A 17,500-nucleotide genomic window follows, 5' to 3' on the forward strand; every position below is an offset into this window, starting at 1 on the left:
TGATTAAAAATAAAAGGGATAGGTCACCCAAATGACAACATTAGTGAATGTAGTCTCTGGGCCAACCAGGAGAGTCTGTGATCCACTGTCTAGGCCAACAGGAGAGTCTGTGATCCACTGTCTGGGCCAACCAGGAGAGTCTGTGATCCACTGTCTGGGCCAACCAGGAGAGTCTGTGATCCACTGTCTGGGCCAACCAGGAGAGTCTGTGATCCACTGTCTGGGCCAACCAGGAGAGTCTGTGATCCACTGTCTAGGCCAACAGGAGAGTCTGTGATCCACTGTCTGGGCCAACCAGGAGAGTCTGTGATCCACTGTCTGGGCCAACCAGGAGAGTATGTGATCCACTGTCTGGGCCAACCAGGAGAGTCTGTGATCCACTGTCTGGGCCAACCAGGAGAGTCTGTGATCCACTGTCTGGGCCAACCAGGAGAGTCTGATTTTGATCCACTGTCTGGGCCAACCAGGAGAGTCTGTGATCCACTGTCTGGGCCAACCAGGAGAGTCTGTTATCCACTGTCTGGGCCAACCAGGAGAGTCTGTGATCCACTGTCTGGGCCAACCAGGAGAGTCTGTGATCCACTGTCTGGGCCAACCAGGAGAGTCTGTGATCCACTGTCTAGGCCAACCAGGAGAGTCTGCTTTAGGATACTGAACTTCCCCTTTAACAACCAAAGCAACAACAATAGGAGTGTCATCAACTTTAGCATTAAAGGGGAAGTTCATGATTTTAGTAATGCTAGCTGCAACAACAACAATCAGTCTGAAAGTAGTCTGTGGACCAGGAGAAACTATCATCCATGGTTCAGTTGTCTGACTTCCCTTTAAACCAACAAAAACAACAAGAAGTAGGAGGCCTGCACAGGCCCAGTTCAGTGTGAGATGACCGTTACACCCGATGATGTGTTTCTATGTATGACGTACCAACGCAACGCCATGACAATGAGGAGTGAATTTCTACCAGACAGTGCTTTTACTGAACTTCTTTAACGACCAAAGCAACAACAACAATAGGAGTGTATCTCACAGACAGTGCTTTAGCCATACTGAACTTCCCTTAATGACCAAAGCAACAACAACAATAGGAGTGTATCACCAGACACTTTAGCCATACTTCCCCTTTAATGACCAAAGCAACAACAACAATAGGAGTGTATCTCACCAGACAGTGCTTTAGCCATACTGAACTTCCCTTTAACGACCAAAGCAACAACAACAATAGGAGTGTATCTCACCAGACAGTGCTTTAGCCATACTGAACTTCCCTTTAATGACCAAAGCAACAACAACAATAGGAGTGTATCTCACCAGACAGTGCTTTAGCCATACTGAACTTCCCCTTTAACGACCAAAGCAACAACAACAATAGGAGTGTATCTCACCAGACAGTGCTTTAGCCATACTGAACTTCCCCTTTAACGACCAAAGCAACAACAACAATAGGAGTGTATCTCACCAGACAGTGCTTGTGGCTCCACCCCAGCCAAGGCTCCGCTCCAGCCCCGGTCCTCTCTGTAACCAGCTCATACTGGAACGAGGTGATTCTCTTACTGATGTCTCTGTGAGGTATGGCCTCTATGAAGAGAGACCCCTCCTGGATGCTGAAGCAGGTCACCTTCCCCTGGGCCTGGTCCTGCTCCCTCAGCAGCAGGCGCAGCTTCCCGGCCCGGTCCAGGTAGATGTTGGCCCCGTGGGAGTCCCTAGAGGGCTTGATGCAGACGGAGAGACGGGCGGCTGCCGGGGACAGGGTGTTGGGCCGCAGGTTGACGATGACGGCCCCTGTAGGGTAGAGCCAGTGGAGGGAACCCTGGGAACAACGTAGGTAGACCTGCTCCACATCACGGCTGTGGCCCTCGTGGGTCAGACCACTGGAAGGGAAGGGGGGTGGTCAGTGTGGAAGGGGAGGAGGTCAACAACACATCATACACAGAGACATGGTCACACTCCTAACACACGTGTGAAAGAATGATACATTTGGTCTGAAGTAAAACAGGGTTTTTTTTGGGGGGGGGGGGGGACCACTGTCTGTGCCTGCCTGTACAACAGTCTGGAAGGGTCTGTATGAATATAGAACAGAGATAATCAGTGGTTCTCCAGCCAAGGGCCGAGCAAAACAAATTAACTTGGCAAAAGAACAGAAAACATCAGCTTTCTCCTGGTGAAACCTTTTCTGGAATCCTGAGCAGCTTCAAAGGGAAATAGCAGCTCTTCACGTGATCATGTCCTGCCTCCGATCAACAGGTAGACTACACACTGCAGCTCTGGGCTTCAAATGGAAACCTATTCCCTATATAAGGCTCTGGGCTAACGTAGTGCACTATGTAGGGAATAGGGCTCTGGTCTAACGTAGTGGACTATGTAGGGAATAGGGGCTCTGGTCTAACGTAGTGGACTATGTAGGGAATAGGGCTCTGGTCTAACGTAGTGGACTATGTAGGGAATAGGGCTCTGGTCTAACGTAGTGGACTATGTAGGGAATAGGGCTCTGGTTTAAGTAGTGCACTATATAGGGAATAGGGCTCTGGTCTAAAGTAGTGGACTATATAGGGAATAGGGCCCAGGTCTAAAGTAGCGGACTATATAGGGAATAGGGCCTGGTCTAAAGTAGGTCTAAAGGGAATAGGGCTCTGGACTATATAGGGAATAGGGGCCCAGGTCTAAAGTAGTGCACTATATAGGGAATAGGGGCTCAGGTCTAAAGTAGTGCACTATATAGGGAATAGGGCTCTGGTCTAAAGTAGTGGACTATATAGGGAATAGGGCTCTGGTCTAACGTAGTGGACTATGTAGGGAATAGGGCTCTGGTCTAACGTAGTGGACTATGTAGGGAATAGGGCTCTGGTCTAACGTAGTGGACTATGTAGGGAATAGGGCTCTGGTCTAACGTAGTGGGCTATGTAGGGAATAGGGGCTCTGGTCTAAAGTAGTGGACTATGTAGGGAATAGGGCTCTGGTCTAACGTAGTGGACTATGTAGGGAATAGGGCTCTGGTCTAAAGTAGTTCACTATTAGGGAATAGGGCTCTGGTCTAAAGTAGTGGACTATATAAGGAATAGGGCTCTGGTCTAAAGTAGTTCACTATATAGGGAATAGGGCTCTGGTCTAAAGTAGTAGACTATGTAGGGAATAGGGCCCTGGTCTAAAGTAGTGGACTATATAAGGAATAGGGCTCTGGTCTAAAGTAGTAGACTATGTAGGGAATAGAGGCCCTGGTCTAAAGTAGTGCACTATATAGGGAATAGGGGCCGAGGTCTAAAGTAGCGGACTATATAGGGAATAGGGGCCCAGGTCTAAAGTAGCGGACTATATAGGGAATAGGGGCCCAGGTCTAAAGTAGCGGACTATAATATAGGGAATAGGGGCCCAGGTCTAAAGTAGTGCACTATACAGGGAATAGGGGCCCAGGTCTAAAGTAGTGCTCTATATAGGGAATAGGACTCTGGTCTACAGGTAGTGCACTATATAAGGAATAAGGTTCTGGTCTAAAGTAGTGCACTATATAGGGAATAGATGAGTCTAACGACAGTGTGTGTGTTGCCAGGTGGTGGTGGTTTAATACACTAAGGAAGGGGGTGGGGGCGTCTAAGACTCCTGTGGCTCCTAGAGCAGCTGCACACGGGGCAGCATGACCAGTCACGAGCCACCCTATATCGACATGGCTCTAAACTGGACCTATATCAGCCCCAACACACACGTCTTATGGCACATTGTTCCTTGAAGGGAATAGGGCTCTGGCTCTGGCAGCACACGACTGACTATGGCAGGCTGCCTCAGGGTCGGAGAGAGGGGTGGGGGAGTCTAGAGACAGAACTGGATGAAGGGAGAGGAGATAGGGAATAGGGGAGTCTAGAGACAGAACTGGATGAAGGGAGAGGAGAGAGGGGAGGGGGAGTTCACTAGAGAACAGAACTGGATGAAGGGAAAGAGAGAGGATATAGGGAGGGAAGGGAGAGGAGAGAGGGGAGGGGGAGTCTAGAGACAGAACTGGATGAAGGGAGAGGAGAGAGGGGGGGGAGTCTAGAGACAGAACTGGATGAAGGGAGAGGGGGAGGGGGAGTCTAGAGACAGAACTGGATGAAGGGAAGGAGAGAGGAGACAGGGTGGAGGGGGAGTCTAGAGACAGAACTGGATGAAGGGAGAGGAGAGAGGGGAGGGGGAGTCTAGAGACAGAACTGGATGAAGGGAGAGGAGAGAGGGGAGGGGGAGTCTAGAGACAGAACTGGATGAAGGGAGAGGAGATAAGGAATAAGGTTCGGGAGTCTAGAGACAGAACTGGAATGAATGGGAGAGGAGAGCCAGGGGTGGGGGAGTCTAGAGACAGAACTGGATGAAGGGAGAGGAGAGAGGGGAGGGGGAGTCTAGAGACAGAACTGGATGAAGGGAGATGGAGAGAGGGGAGGGGGAGTCTAGAAACAGAACTGGATGAAGGGAGAGTTCCTTCTGGGGAGGGGGAGTCTAGAGACAGAACTGACTGCCTGGCAGGAGAGGGAGAGAGGGGAGGGGGAGTCTAGAGACAGAACTGAATGAAGGGAGAGAGAGAGGGAGGGGGAGTCTAGAGACAGAACTGGATGAAGGGAGAGGAGAGAGGGGAGGGGGAGTCTAGAGACAGAACTGGATGAAGGGAGAGGAGAGAGGGGAGGGGGAGTCTAGAGACAGAACTGGATGAAGGGAGAGGAGAGAGGGGAGGGGGAGTCTAGAGACAGAACTGAATGAAGGGAGAGGAGAGGGGAGGGGAGTCTAGAGACAGAACTGGATGAAGGGAGAGAAGAGGGACAGGCTACATCCAAAATGGCACCCTATTCCCTATACAGTGCCATAGGCCGTGGTCAAAGGTAGTGAACTGTATAGGGAATAGGATGCCATTTCGGACACAGTAGAGCTGACTTAGACAACCAACGGCAGCAACAGTAACCAGGCTGCCAGGAGCCTCTGCTGAATGCAGGTCAATCAGCCAAACCTCCCCTTGCAGCCGGGACAAAAGGCCTGGAAGAGACATGTTCAGGCAGCACTCTGGACAGGACTGACCCCCTGGCGCCAGACACACAGCACCACCAAACCACTCACTATACACACACAGTGACAGTCAGTGTCGAAAATGGAACCCTGTTCGCTACTTAGTGCACTTGTCACGACCAGGCCCATAACCCTATTCCCTATATAGTGCACTAGACATGACCAGGCCCATAACCCTATTCCCTATATAGTGCACTCGTCATGACCAGGCCCATAACCCTATTCCCTATATAGTGCACTCGTCATGACCAGGCCCATAACCCTATTCCCTATATAGTGCACTCGTCATGACCAGGCCCATAACCCTATTCCCTATATAGTGCACTCGTCATGACCAGGCCCATAACCCTATTACCTATATAGTGCACTCGTCATGACCAGGCCCATAACCCTATTACCTATATAGTGCACTCGTCATGACCAGGCATGACCAGGGCCCACAGGGCTCTCTATAGGGAATAGGGAACCATTTGGGATGCTAACACAGAATGTAATGCATAATTGTTGAAGTCCTATACTAGGTCCTATACCTATACCCAAATCTGTCGCTCATATAATCTATAACCTGAAGTCCTATACTAGGCCCACTAGGCCCAAATCTGTCGTTCATATAATCTATAATCTGCCCAAAGTCCTAAGACTAGGCCCAAATCTGTCGTTCAAAGCAAAGCCAAGCTATGAGGCAGGAAACTATCAGCATACTTCTATTACCATATGGGTGCCATGCCAACAGCAACAGGCTGGTGGCTTGATGTTCTTGGTAGGAATGACCCAATTTAAAATGAAAGCGAGATGGTGAAATATGAATAAGGCCCATTGATGTGAGGACCAGAGGAGAGCACATGTTGGTCATCATGACCCGACCAGCCTCTCCTCTCCTCAACACATTCTCTTTAATTAACTCAGTCTTCCACCGTCTCTCGTCTGCATGTGATTAGAAGAGATTAGCTGAGAGGAGAGGTAATGAGCAACAGATTCCCTGGTACAGGCTCAAAGTAACTGCTTGTTAAGACTACTCCTCGGCTGGCTTACAAGAGGAAACCACTTTCTCTTCATGCCACTGCACTTCACCCAATTGGATATTCACCCAATATATATTCACCCAATTTCACCCACAAGGTTTCATTTATTTATTTCACCAGGTCGGCCAGTTGAGAACAAGTTCTCATTTACAACTGCGACCTGGCCAAGATAAAGCAAAGCAGTGTGATACACAAACAACACAGAGTTACACATAAACAAATGTACAGTCAATTACACAATAGAAAAGTCTATTTACAGTGTGTGCAAATGAGGTAAGATTAGGGAGGTAAGGCAATAAATAGGCCATAGTGGTGAAATAATTACAATTTAGCAATTAAACACTGGAGTGATAGATGTGCAGATGATGATGTGCAAGTGGAGATACTGGGGTGCAAAGGAGCAAAACAATAAATAACAGTATGGGGATGAGGTAGTTTGGTGGGCTATTCACAGATGGGCTATGTACAGGTGCAATGATCTGTAAGCTGCTCTGACAGCTGATGCTTAAAGTTAGTGAGGAACATATGAGTCTCCAGCTTCAGTGATTTTTGCAATTCGTTCCAGTCATTGGCAGCAGAGAACTGGAAGGAAAGGCGGCCAAAGAAGGTGTTGGCTTTGGGGCTGACCAGTGAAATATACCTGCTGGAGTGCGTGCTCCATTTGGGTGTTGCTATGGTGACCAGTGAGCTGAGATAAGGCAGGGCTTTACCGAGCAAAGACTTATAGATGACCTGGAAACTGTGGTTTGGCGACGAATATGAAGTGAGGGCCAGCCAACGAGAGCAGCGCAGTGGTGGGTAGTATATGGGGCTTTAGTGACAAAACGGATGGCACTGTGATAGACTGCATCCAATTTGCTGAGTAGAGTGTTGGAGGCTATTTTGTAAATGACATTGCCGAAGTCAAGGATTGGTAGGATAGTCAGTTTTACGAGGGTATGTTTGGCAGCATGAGTGAAGGATGCTTTGTTGCGAAATAGGAAGCGGATTCTAGATTTAATTTTGGATTGGAGATGCTTGATGTGAGTCTGGAAGGAGAGTTTACAGTCTAACCAGACACCTAGGTATTTGTAAATATTCTAAGTCACCAGACTTTGGAAAGCAGGGCAGGATAGATACAGGTCTGTAACAGTTTGGGTCTGGAGAGTGTCAGAAGTATACAGAATTTGAAGAGTGGGGATCACCAGCAGCTGAGCAACAGCAGTATTTCCAATCTTTAGGGATCTCAGACTGATATAACATATGAAAGAGATAGTTGAACAGGCAATTAAGGCTGTTATCTGATTGCAACAATGGCATGGCTGCACAGGATCATTTTAGAATCGTTTAGGACCTTGAGAGCACCCATGGTCAGATTGCATAGCGGAGAAGTAATGGGATTAAAAATGTCAGTGATCCCAGCTGATTTGAAAGGGGGCAGATGATCATCCCAGCTGATTTGTAGGGGTCAACAGATTGTCTAAAGAGAGGTTGCTGCAATTTGATTGCAGGGGTCCAGATTGTCTATCCCAGCTGATTTGTAGGGGTCCAGATTGTCTATCCCAGCTGATTTGTAGGGGTCCAGATTGTCTATCCCAGCTGATTTGTAGGGGTCCAGATTGTCTATCCCAGCTGATTTGTAGGGTCCAGATTGTCTATCCCAGCTGATTTGTAGGGGTCCAGATTGTCTATCCCAGCTGATTTGTAGGGGTCCAGATTGTCTATCCCAGCTGATTTGTAGGGGTCCAGATTTCGCAGCTCTTTCAGAACAGCAGCTATCTGGATTTGGATGAAGGAGAAATGGGGAGGCTTGGGCAAGTTGCTGTGGGGGGTGCAGAGCTGTTGCCTGGGGTAGGGGTAGCCAGGTGGAAAGCATGGCCAGCTGTAGAAAGATGCTTATTGAAATTCTCGATTATTGTAGATTTATCGGTGGTGACAGTGTTGCAGTGGGCAGCTGGGAGGAGGTGCTCATATTCTCCATGGACCCCACAGTGTCCCAGAACCTTTTGGAGTTTGTGCTACAGGATGCAATTTTGTGTTTGAAAAAGCTAGCCTTTTCTTTCCTAACTGCCTGTATATATTGGATGTATACAAGATGTTTTTGTGCTGGTCAAGGGCGGTCAAGTCTGGAGTGAAACACAGGCTATATCTGTTCTTAGTTCTACATTTTTTGAATGCGGCATGATTATTTAAGATGGTGAGGAAAGCACTTTTAAAGAATAACCAGGCATCCTCTACTGACGGAATGAGGTCAATATCCTTCCAGGTTACCCGGGCCAGGTGGATTAGAAAGGTCTGGTTGCTGAAGTGCTTTATCGGAGCATTTGACAGTGATGAGGGGTGGTCGTTTGACCGCAGACCCATCACGGACACAGGCAATGAGGCAGTGATCGCTGAGATCCTGGTTGAAGACAGCAGAGGTGTATTTAGAGGGCAGGTTGGTCAGGATGATATCTATGAGGATGCCCATGTTTACGGATTTAGGGTTGTACCTGGTAGGTTCCATGATAATTTTTGTTATATTGAGGGCATCTATCTTAATTTGTAGGACGGACTCTGAAGACAAATGGCGGGTGGTTCATTTACATATGGTGTCCAGAGCAACAGCTGGGGGCTGAGGGGGGTCTATAACAAGCAGCAACAGTGAGAGACTTGTTTCTGGAAAGGTGGATTTTTAAAAGTAGAAGCTCAATCTGTTTGGGCACAGACCTGGATAGTAAGATAGAGCTCTGCAGGCTAACTCCACCCCCCCTTTGGCAGTTCTATCTTGGCGGAAAATGTAGTTGGGGATGGAAATTTCAGAATTTTGGGTGGCCTTCCAAAGCCAGGATTCAGAAACGGCTAGGACATCAGGGTTGGCAGAGTGTGCTAAAGCATTGAAAAAAACAAACTTAGGGAGGAGGCTTCTGATGTTAACATGCATGAAACCAAGACTTTTACGGTTACAGAAGTCAACAAATTTACATTTACATTTACATTTAAGTCATTTAGCAGACGCTCTTATCCAGAGCGACTTACAAATTGGTGAATTCACCTTCTGACATCCAGTGGAACAGCCACTTTACAATAGTGATAAATGATAGAACCTGGGGAATAGATGTGGTACTGGGGGCTACAGGGCCTGAGGAATAGATGTAGTACTGCTACAGGGCCTGGGGAACATATCACAGGTGTTGATCAGGAGAGCTAAGACAACAATGGGTAAATGGTGGAGAACGGGCAGAGCTGGTCAGTTAGGTACGTACAGGACCTGAGTTCGAGGCTGGGGCTGACAGGTAAATGGTGGAGAACGGGCAGAGCTGGTCAGTTAGGTACGTACAGGACCTGAGTTCGAGGCTGGGGCTGACAGGTAAATGGTGGAGAACGGGCAGAGCTGGTCAGTTAGGTACGTACAGGACCTGAGTTCGAGGCTGGGGCTGACAGGTAAATGGTGGAGAACGGGCAGAGCTGGTCAGTTAGGGGCAGACGTACAGGACCTGAGTTCAGAGCTGGTCAGTTAGGTACGTACAGGACCTGGGGCTGACAGGTAAATGGTGGAGAACGGGCAGAGCTGGTCAGTTAGGTACGTACAGGACCTGAGTTCGAGGCTGGGGCTGACAGGTAAATGGTGGAGAACGGGCAGAGCTGGTCAGTTAGGTACATACAGGACCTGAGTTCGAGGCTGGGGCTGACAGGTAAATGGTGGAAAATGAGGTAGTCTGTTAGTTAGATGATTTATAGGACCCTCTAGATTGTCTGTAAGGTAAATGGTGGATAACCCTCTAGATTGTCTGTAGGTAAATGGTGGAGAACGGGCAGAGAGTTGATTTATAACCCTACAGGACCTAGATTGGTCTGGTCAGTTAACATATGACAGGATTTATAACCCTGGGGCTAGGTAAATTGTCTGTAACATATGATTTAAATAATCTACAGGAGAGTTGTCTGTAATAGATGATTTATAACCCTCTAGATTGTCTGTAACATATGATTTATAACCCTCTAGATTGTCTGTAATAGATGATTTATAACCCACTAGATTGTCTGTAATAGATTATTTATGAAGACAAATAATGTTTTTACCTCTATAACATCAGCATTTATGTTGTATTTATTTAACCAGGCAAGTCAGTTAAGAACTAATTCTTATTTACAATAACGGCCTACCACCAGCAGTAATTTAATACCTACATTGAGCATAATGTCATGTGTTGCTGCTTTGCTGTGTTGTTGTCTTAGGTCTCTCTTTATGTACTGTTGTGTTGTCTCTCTTATCGTGATGTGTGTTTTACCCTATCTTTTCATTGAATACATGTTTATTTTAATCCCAGCCCCCGTCCCCGCAGGAGGCATTTTGCCTTTTGGGAGGCCGTCCTTGTAAGTAAGACTTTTTTCGTAACTGACTTGCCTAGTTAAATAAATAAAGGTTAAATAAAATATTAGAGTCATTCACGAACTGTCAAACTTCATGAGGTGCCAAAATCAAGTACTAAAGCCTCTTACTATATCACTATTTAAACCATGGTTGTTGCTTCTAAAAAGAGGGACTCGAATTTTATAACAAGTGAAGGGAAGGAAGAACCGAAAGGGAAAAGTTGTGTGCTGAAGTTGAGATGTATAAATGTCTACAAGGTAGCCTGTTATAGGCGTCGCGAGGAGCCACCTCAAACGGGACTTCTACTGATGCATCACTGTGCTTATTCATGAAACAATATATACATTTCCACTTGATCATTGAACTGTATCAACATTAAACGTGATCCTAAAGGTGTTATTAGAACGCTTCGGTTGAAAAAAAGGGCCCATTTCAGTTGAATATGAATGTTTTAAAATATAATTAGATTTTGTTTTAAAGTAATAATCTCAAAACCATTATCATGTTGTGTTCATAAAATAAAGAGAGATAAATCTCCGCGCTTGGAGTCCTTGACAGAAGTCGCATTCCACAGACCTGACTCAAGGTGATCATTCAGTAAGAGGGAGAGATTTGTGTAATTCACCTCTCAGGAGAGAATGGATAACGCATTCTCTATTTAGTTTATTACATTATAACAATCTCTTCACCGGTCGGCCTTGGATAAAAACACTGACGCATTCACCATTCTGTAACTTTAATTTCCACAAATCGAAGCATTCAAATCTAAATGGTAGCCTACAAATAGTTCGTCTGCACAGCTCCTTTTCAATTCGACCATTATGAACAAGCAGTGCATGAAATAATGAAAGTTATAAAGAAGAACGCTCACCTGCCCTTCCAACTACACTGATCGCTGGAGTATTGAGAGAACGCTATCCGACACAGCAGGAGGACCGATAACAAGTATGTTAAAATCGGTGTCAGCATGTTTAATCCCACCGCTGTTGCTCCGAGCGCAACACTTTCCTTCTTCTCAACTAAAACAACCAAATCCACCCGCGTAACTCCAACGACATAACGTCCCCATCGGTTCTGGTCGCCTGTTGAAATGTCTTCGAATGTAGTTTTCTTCCCGTAAAAGCCAGTAGAACCGTGAAAAAAAGCGTTACTTCAGTAAGAACCATCCACCGTATAGTAACCTACAACGGACAGCGGCTGCTTGCATTCCTCTACTGGAAGTTCAGTGAGTGAATTTCTCTGAGGTCTTCTCACGTCACCCCCCTTCACCAAGCAGATCCGCACGCATGCGCAATGCCTTCTCGGCTAGATCTTGGAAGTATGTTTCTATAATGACAAAATCTCACCGAGGCTCGTATCTACTTACTAGGAATTGATAAATGATACATTACAAAGTCTACAGTCGAAATAACCCACCGGTGAAAGTTTGGGTAAATTGACTGAGTAATCTGTGGTTCATTATCTTAAACTTTTCCTTTCCAAAAGTGCCCCTCATCATTCCAATTCTACTTGATATTTGTTGTCAGTCATTCGTTATGATGACATATGTGGGTACAACCATCTTGTTCTGTTACATTTGATGGGCTGTCATATATATATATATATATAGTCCTCTGGAAAGTTTTTCTTTTGAAACAAGATATAAGTGTGTTTTTCCAACTGAACACACACACACACACACACACACACACACACACACACACACACACACACACACACACACACACACACACACACACACACACACACACACACACACACACAAAAAACACACAACACACATAATCATATAGAAAAAAACTGAAAGTTGTTAGACAGGAAACTAGAGTTGTTTGAGACAAGGGAAACTAGAGTTGTTTGAGACAAGGGAAACTAGAGTTGTTTGAGACAAGGGAAACTAGAGTTGTTTGAGACAAGGGAAACTAGAGTTGTTTGAGACAAGGGGAAACTAGAGTTTTTTGAGACAAGGGAAACTAGAGTTGTTTGAGACATGTGGAAACTAGAGTTGTTTGAGTGGCACTGTTTAATGTGTGATTTCTGTTGTGACATGTGTGTGTGTGTGTGTGTGTGTGTGTGTGTGTGTGTGTGTGTGTGTGTGTGTGTGTGTGTGTGTGTGTGTGTGTGTGTGTGTGTGTGTGTGTGTGTGTGTGTGTGTGTGTGTGTGTGTGTGTGTGTGTGTGTTTGTGTGTGTGTGTGTGTGTGTGTCCTCTATATTAACACAGTATTTGTATTGGTCTTGCTACATTGTTGCAGCATGTTGTCAGGACACACTGACTAGACCCCAGCTGTTGTAATGTAATCATGATGCGTGTTGGGACACGCTGTCTGGGAGTCAACCCCACAACACTGACACCTGCCTCCACAGCCACATTGACACCTGTATAGCTTTAACAACTATTATGAATGTGTGAAACCGAGGTTAGAGAGAGTGAGAGACCAACATGTACAGTTGAAGTGGGAAGTTTACATACACTTAGGTTGGAGTCATTAAAACTAGTTTAAATACACTTAGGTTGGAGTCATTAAAACTAGTTTACATACACTTAGGTTGGAGTCATTAAAACTAGTTTACATACACTTAGGTTGGAGTCATTAAAACTAGTTTACATACACTTAGGTTGGAGTCATTAAAACTAGTTTACATACACTTAGGTTGGAGTCATTAAAACTAGTTTACATACACTTAGGTTGGAGTCATTAAAACTAGTTTACATACACTTAGGTTGGAGTCATTAAAACTAGTTTTTCAACCACTCCACAAGTTTATTGTTAACAAACTATAGTTTTGGCAAGTTGGTTAGGACATGTACTTTGTCCATGACACAAGTCATTTTTCCAACAATTGTTTACAGACAGATTATTTCACTTATAATTCGCTGTATCACAATTCCAGTGGGTCAGACATTTACATACACTAAGTTGACTGTGCCTTTAAACAGCTTGGAAAATTCCAGAAATTATGTCATGGCTTTAGAAGCTTCTGATAGGCTAATTGACATCATTTGAGTCAATTGGAGGTGTACCTGTGGATGTATTTCAAGGCCTACCTTAAAACTCAGTACCTCTTTGCTTGACATCATGGGAAAATCGAAAGAAATCAGCTAAGACCTCAGAAAAAAAATGGAGACCTCCACAAGTCTGGTTCATCACTGGGAGCAATTTCCAAATGCCTGAAGGTACCACGTTCATCTGTATAAACAATTGTACCAAGTATAAACACCATGGGACCACGCAGCCGTCATACCGCTCAGGAGGAGATGCGTTCCGTCTCCTAGAGATGAACATATTTTGGTGCGAAAAGTGAAAATCAATCCCAGAACAACAGCAAAGGACCTTGTGAAGATGCTGGAGGAGACAGGTACAAAAGTATCAATATCCACAGTAAAACGAGTCCTATATCAACATAACCTGAAATGCAGCTCAGCAAGGAAGAAGCCACTGCTCCAAAGCCGCCATAAAAAGCCAGACTACGGTTTGCAAATGCACATGGGGACAAAGTTTGTACTTTTTGGAGAAATGTCCTCTGGTCTGATGAAACAAAATATAACTGTTTGGCCATAATGACCATTGTTATGTTTGGAGGAAAAAGGGGAGGTTTGCAAGCCAAAGAACAACATCCCAACTGTGAAGCACGGGGGTAGAAGCATCATGTTGTAAAGGGTGCTTTGCTGCAGGAGGGACTGGTACACTTCACAAAATAGATGGCATCATGAGGACGGAAAATTATCTGGATATATTGAAGCAACATCTCAAGACATCAGTCAGGAAGTTTAAGCTTGGTTGGAAATGGGTCTTCCAAATGGACAATGACCCCAAACATACTTCCAAAGTTGTGGCAAAATAGCTTAAGGACAACAAAGTCAGGGTATTGGAGTGGCCATCACAAAGCCCTGACCTCAATCCTATAGAAAAATTTGTGGGCAGAACTGAAAAAGTGTGTGCGAGCAAGGAGGCCTACAAACCTGACTCAGTTACACCAGCTCTGTCAGGAGGAATGGGCCAAAATTCCCAACATATTATTGGAAGCTTGTTTAAGAATATCTGAAATGCTTGACCCAAGTTAAACAATCTAAAGGCAATGCTACCAAATACTAATTGAGTGTATGTAAACTTCTGACCCACTGGGAATGTGATGAAAGAAATAAAAGCTGAAATAAATCATTCTCTCTACTATTATTCTGACATTTCACATTCTTAAAATTATCCTAAATGACCTAAGACAGGGAATTTTGACTAGGATTAAATGTCAGGAATGGTGAAAAACGGAGTTTAAATGTATTTGGCTAAGGTGTATGTAAACGTTCGATTTCAATTGTATATAACAACGACTTGGCAAGGGCACTAGAACAGTCTGCAGCACCCGGCCTCACCCTGCTAGAATCTGAAGTCAAATGTCTGCTGTTTGCTGATGATCTGGTGCTTCTGTCCCCAACCAAGTGGGGCCTACAGCAGCACCTAGATCTGTCCCCAACCAAGGAGGGCCTACAGCAGCACCTAGATCTGTCACCAACCAAGGAGGGCCTACAGCAGCACCTAGATCTGTCCCCAACCAAGGAAAGCCTACAGCAGCACCTAGATCTGTCCCCAACCAAGGAGGGCCTACAGCAGCACCTAGATCTGTCCCCAACCAAGGAGGGCCTACAGCAGCACCTAGATCTGTCCCCAACCAAGGAGGGCCTACAGCAGCACCTAGATCTGTCCCCAACCAAGGAGGACCTACAGCAGCACCTAGATCTGTCCCCAACCAAGGAGTTCCTACAGCAGCACCTAGATCTGTCCCCAACCAAGGAGGGCCGACAGCAGCACCTAGATCTGTCCCCAACCAAGGAGGGCCTACAGCAGCACCTAGATCTGTCCCCAACCAAGGACCAAGCACCTAGATCTGTCCCCAACCAAGGAAAGCCTACAGCAGCACCTAGATCTGTCCCCAACCAAGGAGGGCCTACAGCAGCACCTAGATCTGTCCCCAACCAAGGAGGGCCTACAGCAGCACCTAGATCTGTCCCCAACCAAGGAGGGCCTACAGCAGCACCTAGATCTGTCCCCAACCAAGGAGGGCCTACAGCAGCACCTAGATCTGTCCCCAACCAAGGAGGGCCTACAGCAGCACCTAGATCTGTCCCCAACCAAGGAGGACCTACAGCAGCACCTAGATCTGTCCCCAACCAAGGAGTTCCTACAGCAGCACCTAGATCTGTCCCCAACCAAGGAGGCCTGACAGCAGCACCTAGATCTGTCCCCAACCAAGGAGGGCCTACAGCAGCAAGACCAACCAAGGAGGGCCTACAGCAGCACCTAGATCTGTCCCCAACCAAGGAGGGCCTACAGCAGCACCTAGATCTGTCCCCAACCAAGGAGGGCCTACAGCAGCACCTAGATCTGTCCCCAACCAAGGAGGGCCTACAGCAGCACCTAGATCTGTCCCCAACCAAGGAGGGCCTACAGCAGCACCTAGATCTTCTGCACAGATTCTATCAGACCAGGTCCCTGACAGTAAATCTCAGTAAGACCAAAATAATGGTGTTCCACAAAAGGTCCAGTCGCCAGGACCACAAATACAAATTCCATCTAGACACTGTTGCCCTAGAACACATGAAAAACTATACAAACCTCGGCCTCAACATCAGCATCACAGGTAACTTCCACAAAGCTGTGAACGAGCTGAGAGACAAGGCAAGAAGGGTCTTCTACGCCATCAAAAGGAACATAAAATTCGACATACCAATTATGATCTGGCTAAAAACACTTGAATTAGTTATAGAACCCATTGCCCTTTATGGTTGTGAAGTCTGGGGTCCGCTCACCAACCAAGAATTCACAAAATGGGACAGACACTAAATTGAGACTCTGCATATTGAATTCTGCAAAAACGTCCCCTGTGTACAACACCAAATAATGCATGCAGAGCAGAATTAGGCCGATACTCACTAATTAACGAAATCCAGAAAAGAGCTGTTCAATTCTACAACCACCTAATAGGAAGCGATCCCCAAAACTTCCTTAACAAAGCCCTCACGTACAGAGAGTTGAACCTGGAGAAGAGTCCCGTAAGCAAGCTGGTCCTGGGGCACTGTTCACAAACACACCCTACAGAGCCCCAGGACAGCAGCACAATTAGACCCAACCAAATCATGAGAAAACAAAAAGATAAATACTTGACACATCGAAAACAAAAAAACAGAGCAAACTGGAATGTTATTTGGCCCTGAACAGAGAGTACACTGTGGCAGAATACCTGACCACTGTGACTGACCCAAACTTAAGGAAAGCTATGTAGAGAGTCAGGGAGCAGAGCCCTGCAATTGAGAGAGGCTGCCGTAGGCAGACCTGGCTCTCAAGAGAAGACAGGCTATGTGCACACTGCCCACAAAATGAGGTGGAAACTGAGCTGCACTTCCTAACCTCCTGCCAAGTGTATGACCATATTAGAGACACATATTTCCCTCAGATTACACATTATGTACACAGACCGACAAAAAAATTCAAAAACAAACCCAATTTTGATAAATTCACATATTTATTGGGTGAAATACCACAGTGTGCCATCACAGCAGCAATATTTGTGAGCTGTTGACACAAGAAACCAATGAAGAACAAACACCATTGTAAATACAACCTATATTTATGTTTATTTATTTTCCCTTTTGTACTTTAACTATTTGCACAGTGTTACAACACTGTATATAGACATAATATGACATTCACAATGTCTTCATTCCTTAGGAGCCTTTGTGAGTGTAATGTTTACTGTTCATTTTTATTGTTTGGCACTTTTGTTTGTTATCTATTTCACTTGCTTTGTCAATGTAAACATACATTACCCCTGCCAATAAAGCCCTTTGAATTGAATGTAATTGAGAGAGAGCTAAATCCCTTACAACCCATTACCTGTCCAATCCACCATACATTTTACAACTGTGGCCAATTTTTTCCCTGTGAATTCCTCTCTAAATCTTTTATAATGCCTAACTGCTGCACAACCTAAAACATTTAAAGTTGTTTTATTGTTGTTTTATAGTGGGACAGTATTTAGTTGGTTTAAAGTGGGACAGTATTTAGTTGGTTTAAAGTGGGACAGTAGTTAGTTGGTTTAAAGTGGGACAGTAGTTAGTTGGTTTAAAGTGGGACAGTA

The 17,500-nt window shown here is 45.6% G+C and overlaps 1 protein-coding gene across 2 annotated transcripts in view; it reads right to left on the reverse strand.

Annotated features, from left to right (window-relative positions):
* The window catches only part of LOC135535314 (meteorin-like protein), a 26,859-nt gene extending 15,430 nt beyond the window's left edge, over positions 1–11,429 (reverse strand). The window contains exons 1-2 of one of the 2 annotated variants that reach the window (XM_064961981.1): positions 11,240–11,429; positions 1,496–1,868 (exon numbers count right to left, since the gene is read on the reverse strand). In XM_064961981.1, the coding sequence (XP_064818053.1) occupies positions 1,496–1,868; positions 11,240–11,337 (471 nt within the window). In that variant the 5' untranslated portion in view covers positions 11,338–11,429. Of the gene's footprint in view, positions 1–1,456; positions 1,869–11,239 lie in introns of both variants that reach the window. The other variant, XM_064961980.1, reaches the window with a different exon arrangement.
* Between the last annotated feature and the right edge of the window lie 6,071 nt (positions 11,430–17,500).

This window comes from Oncorhynchus masou, unplaced genomic scaffold, assembly GCF_036934945.1.
Source record: "Oncorhynchus masou masou isolate Uvic2021 unplaced genomic scaffold, UVic_Omas_1.1 unplaced_scaffold_477, whole genome shotgun sequence".
NCBI lineage: Eukaryota > Metazoa > Chordata > Actinopteri > Salmoniformes > Salmonidae > Oncorhynchus > Oncorhynchus masou.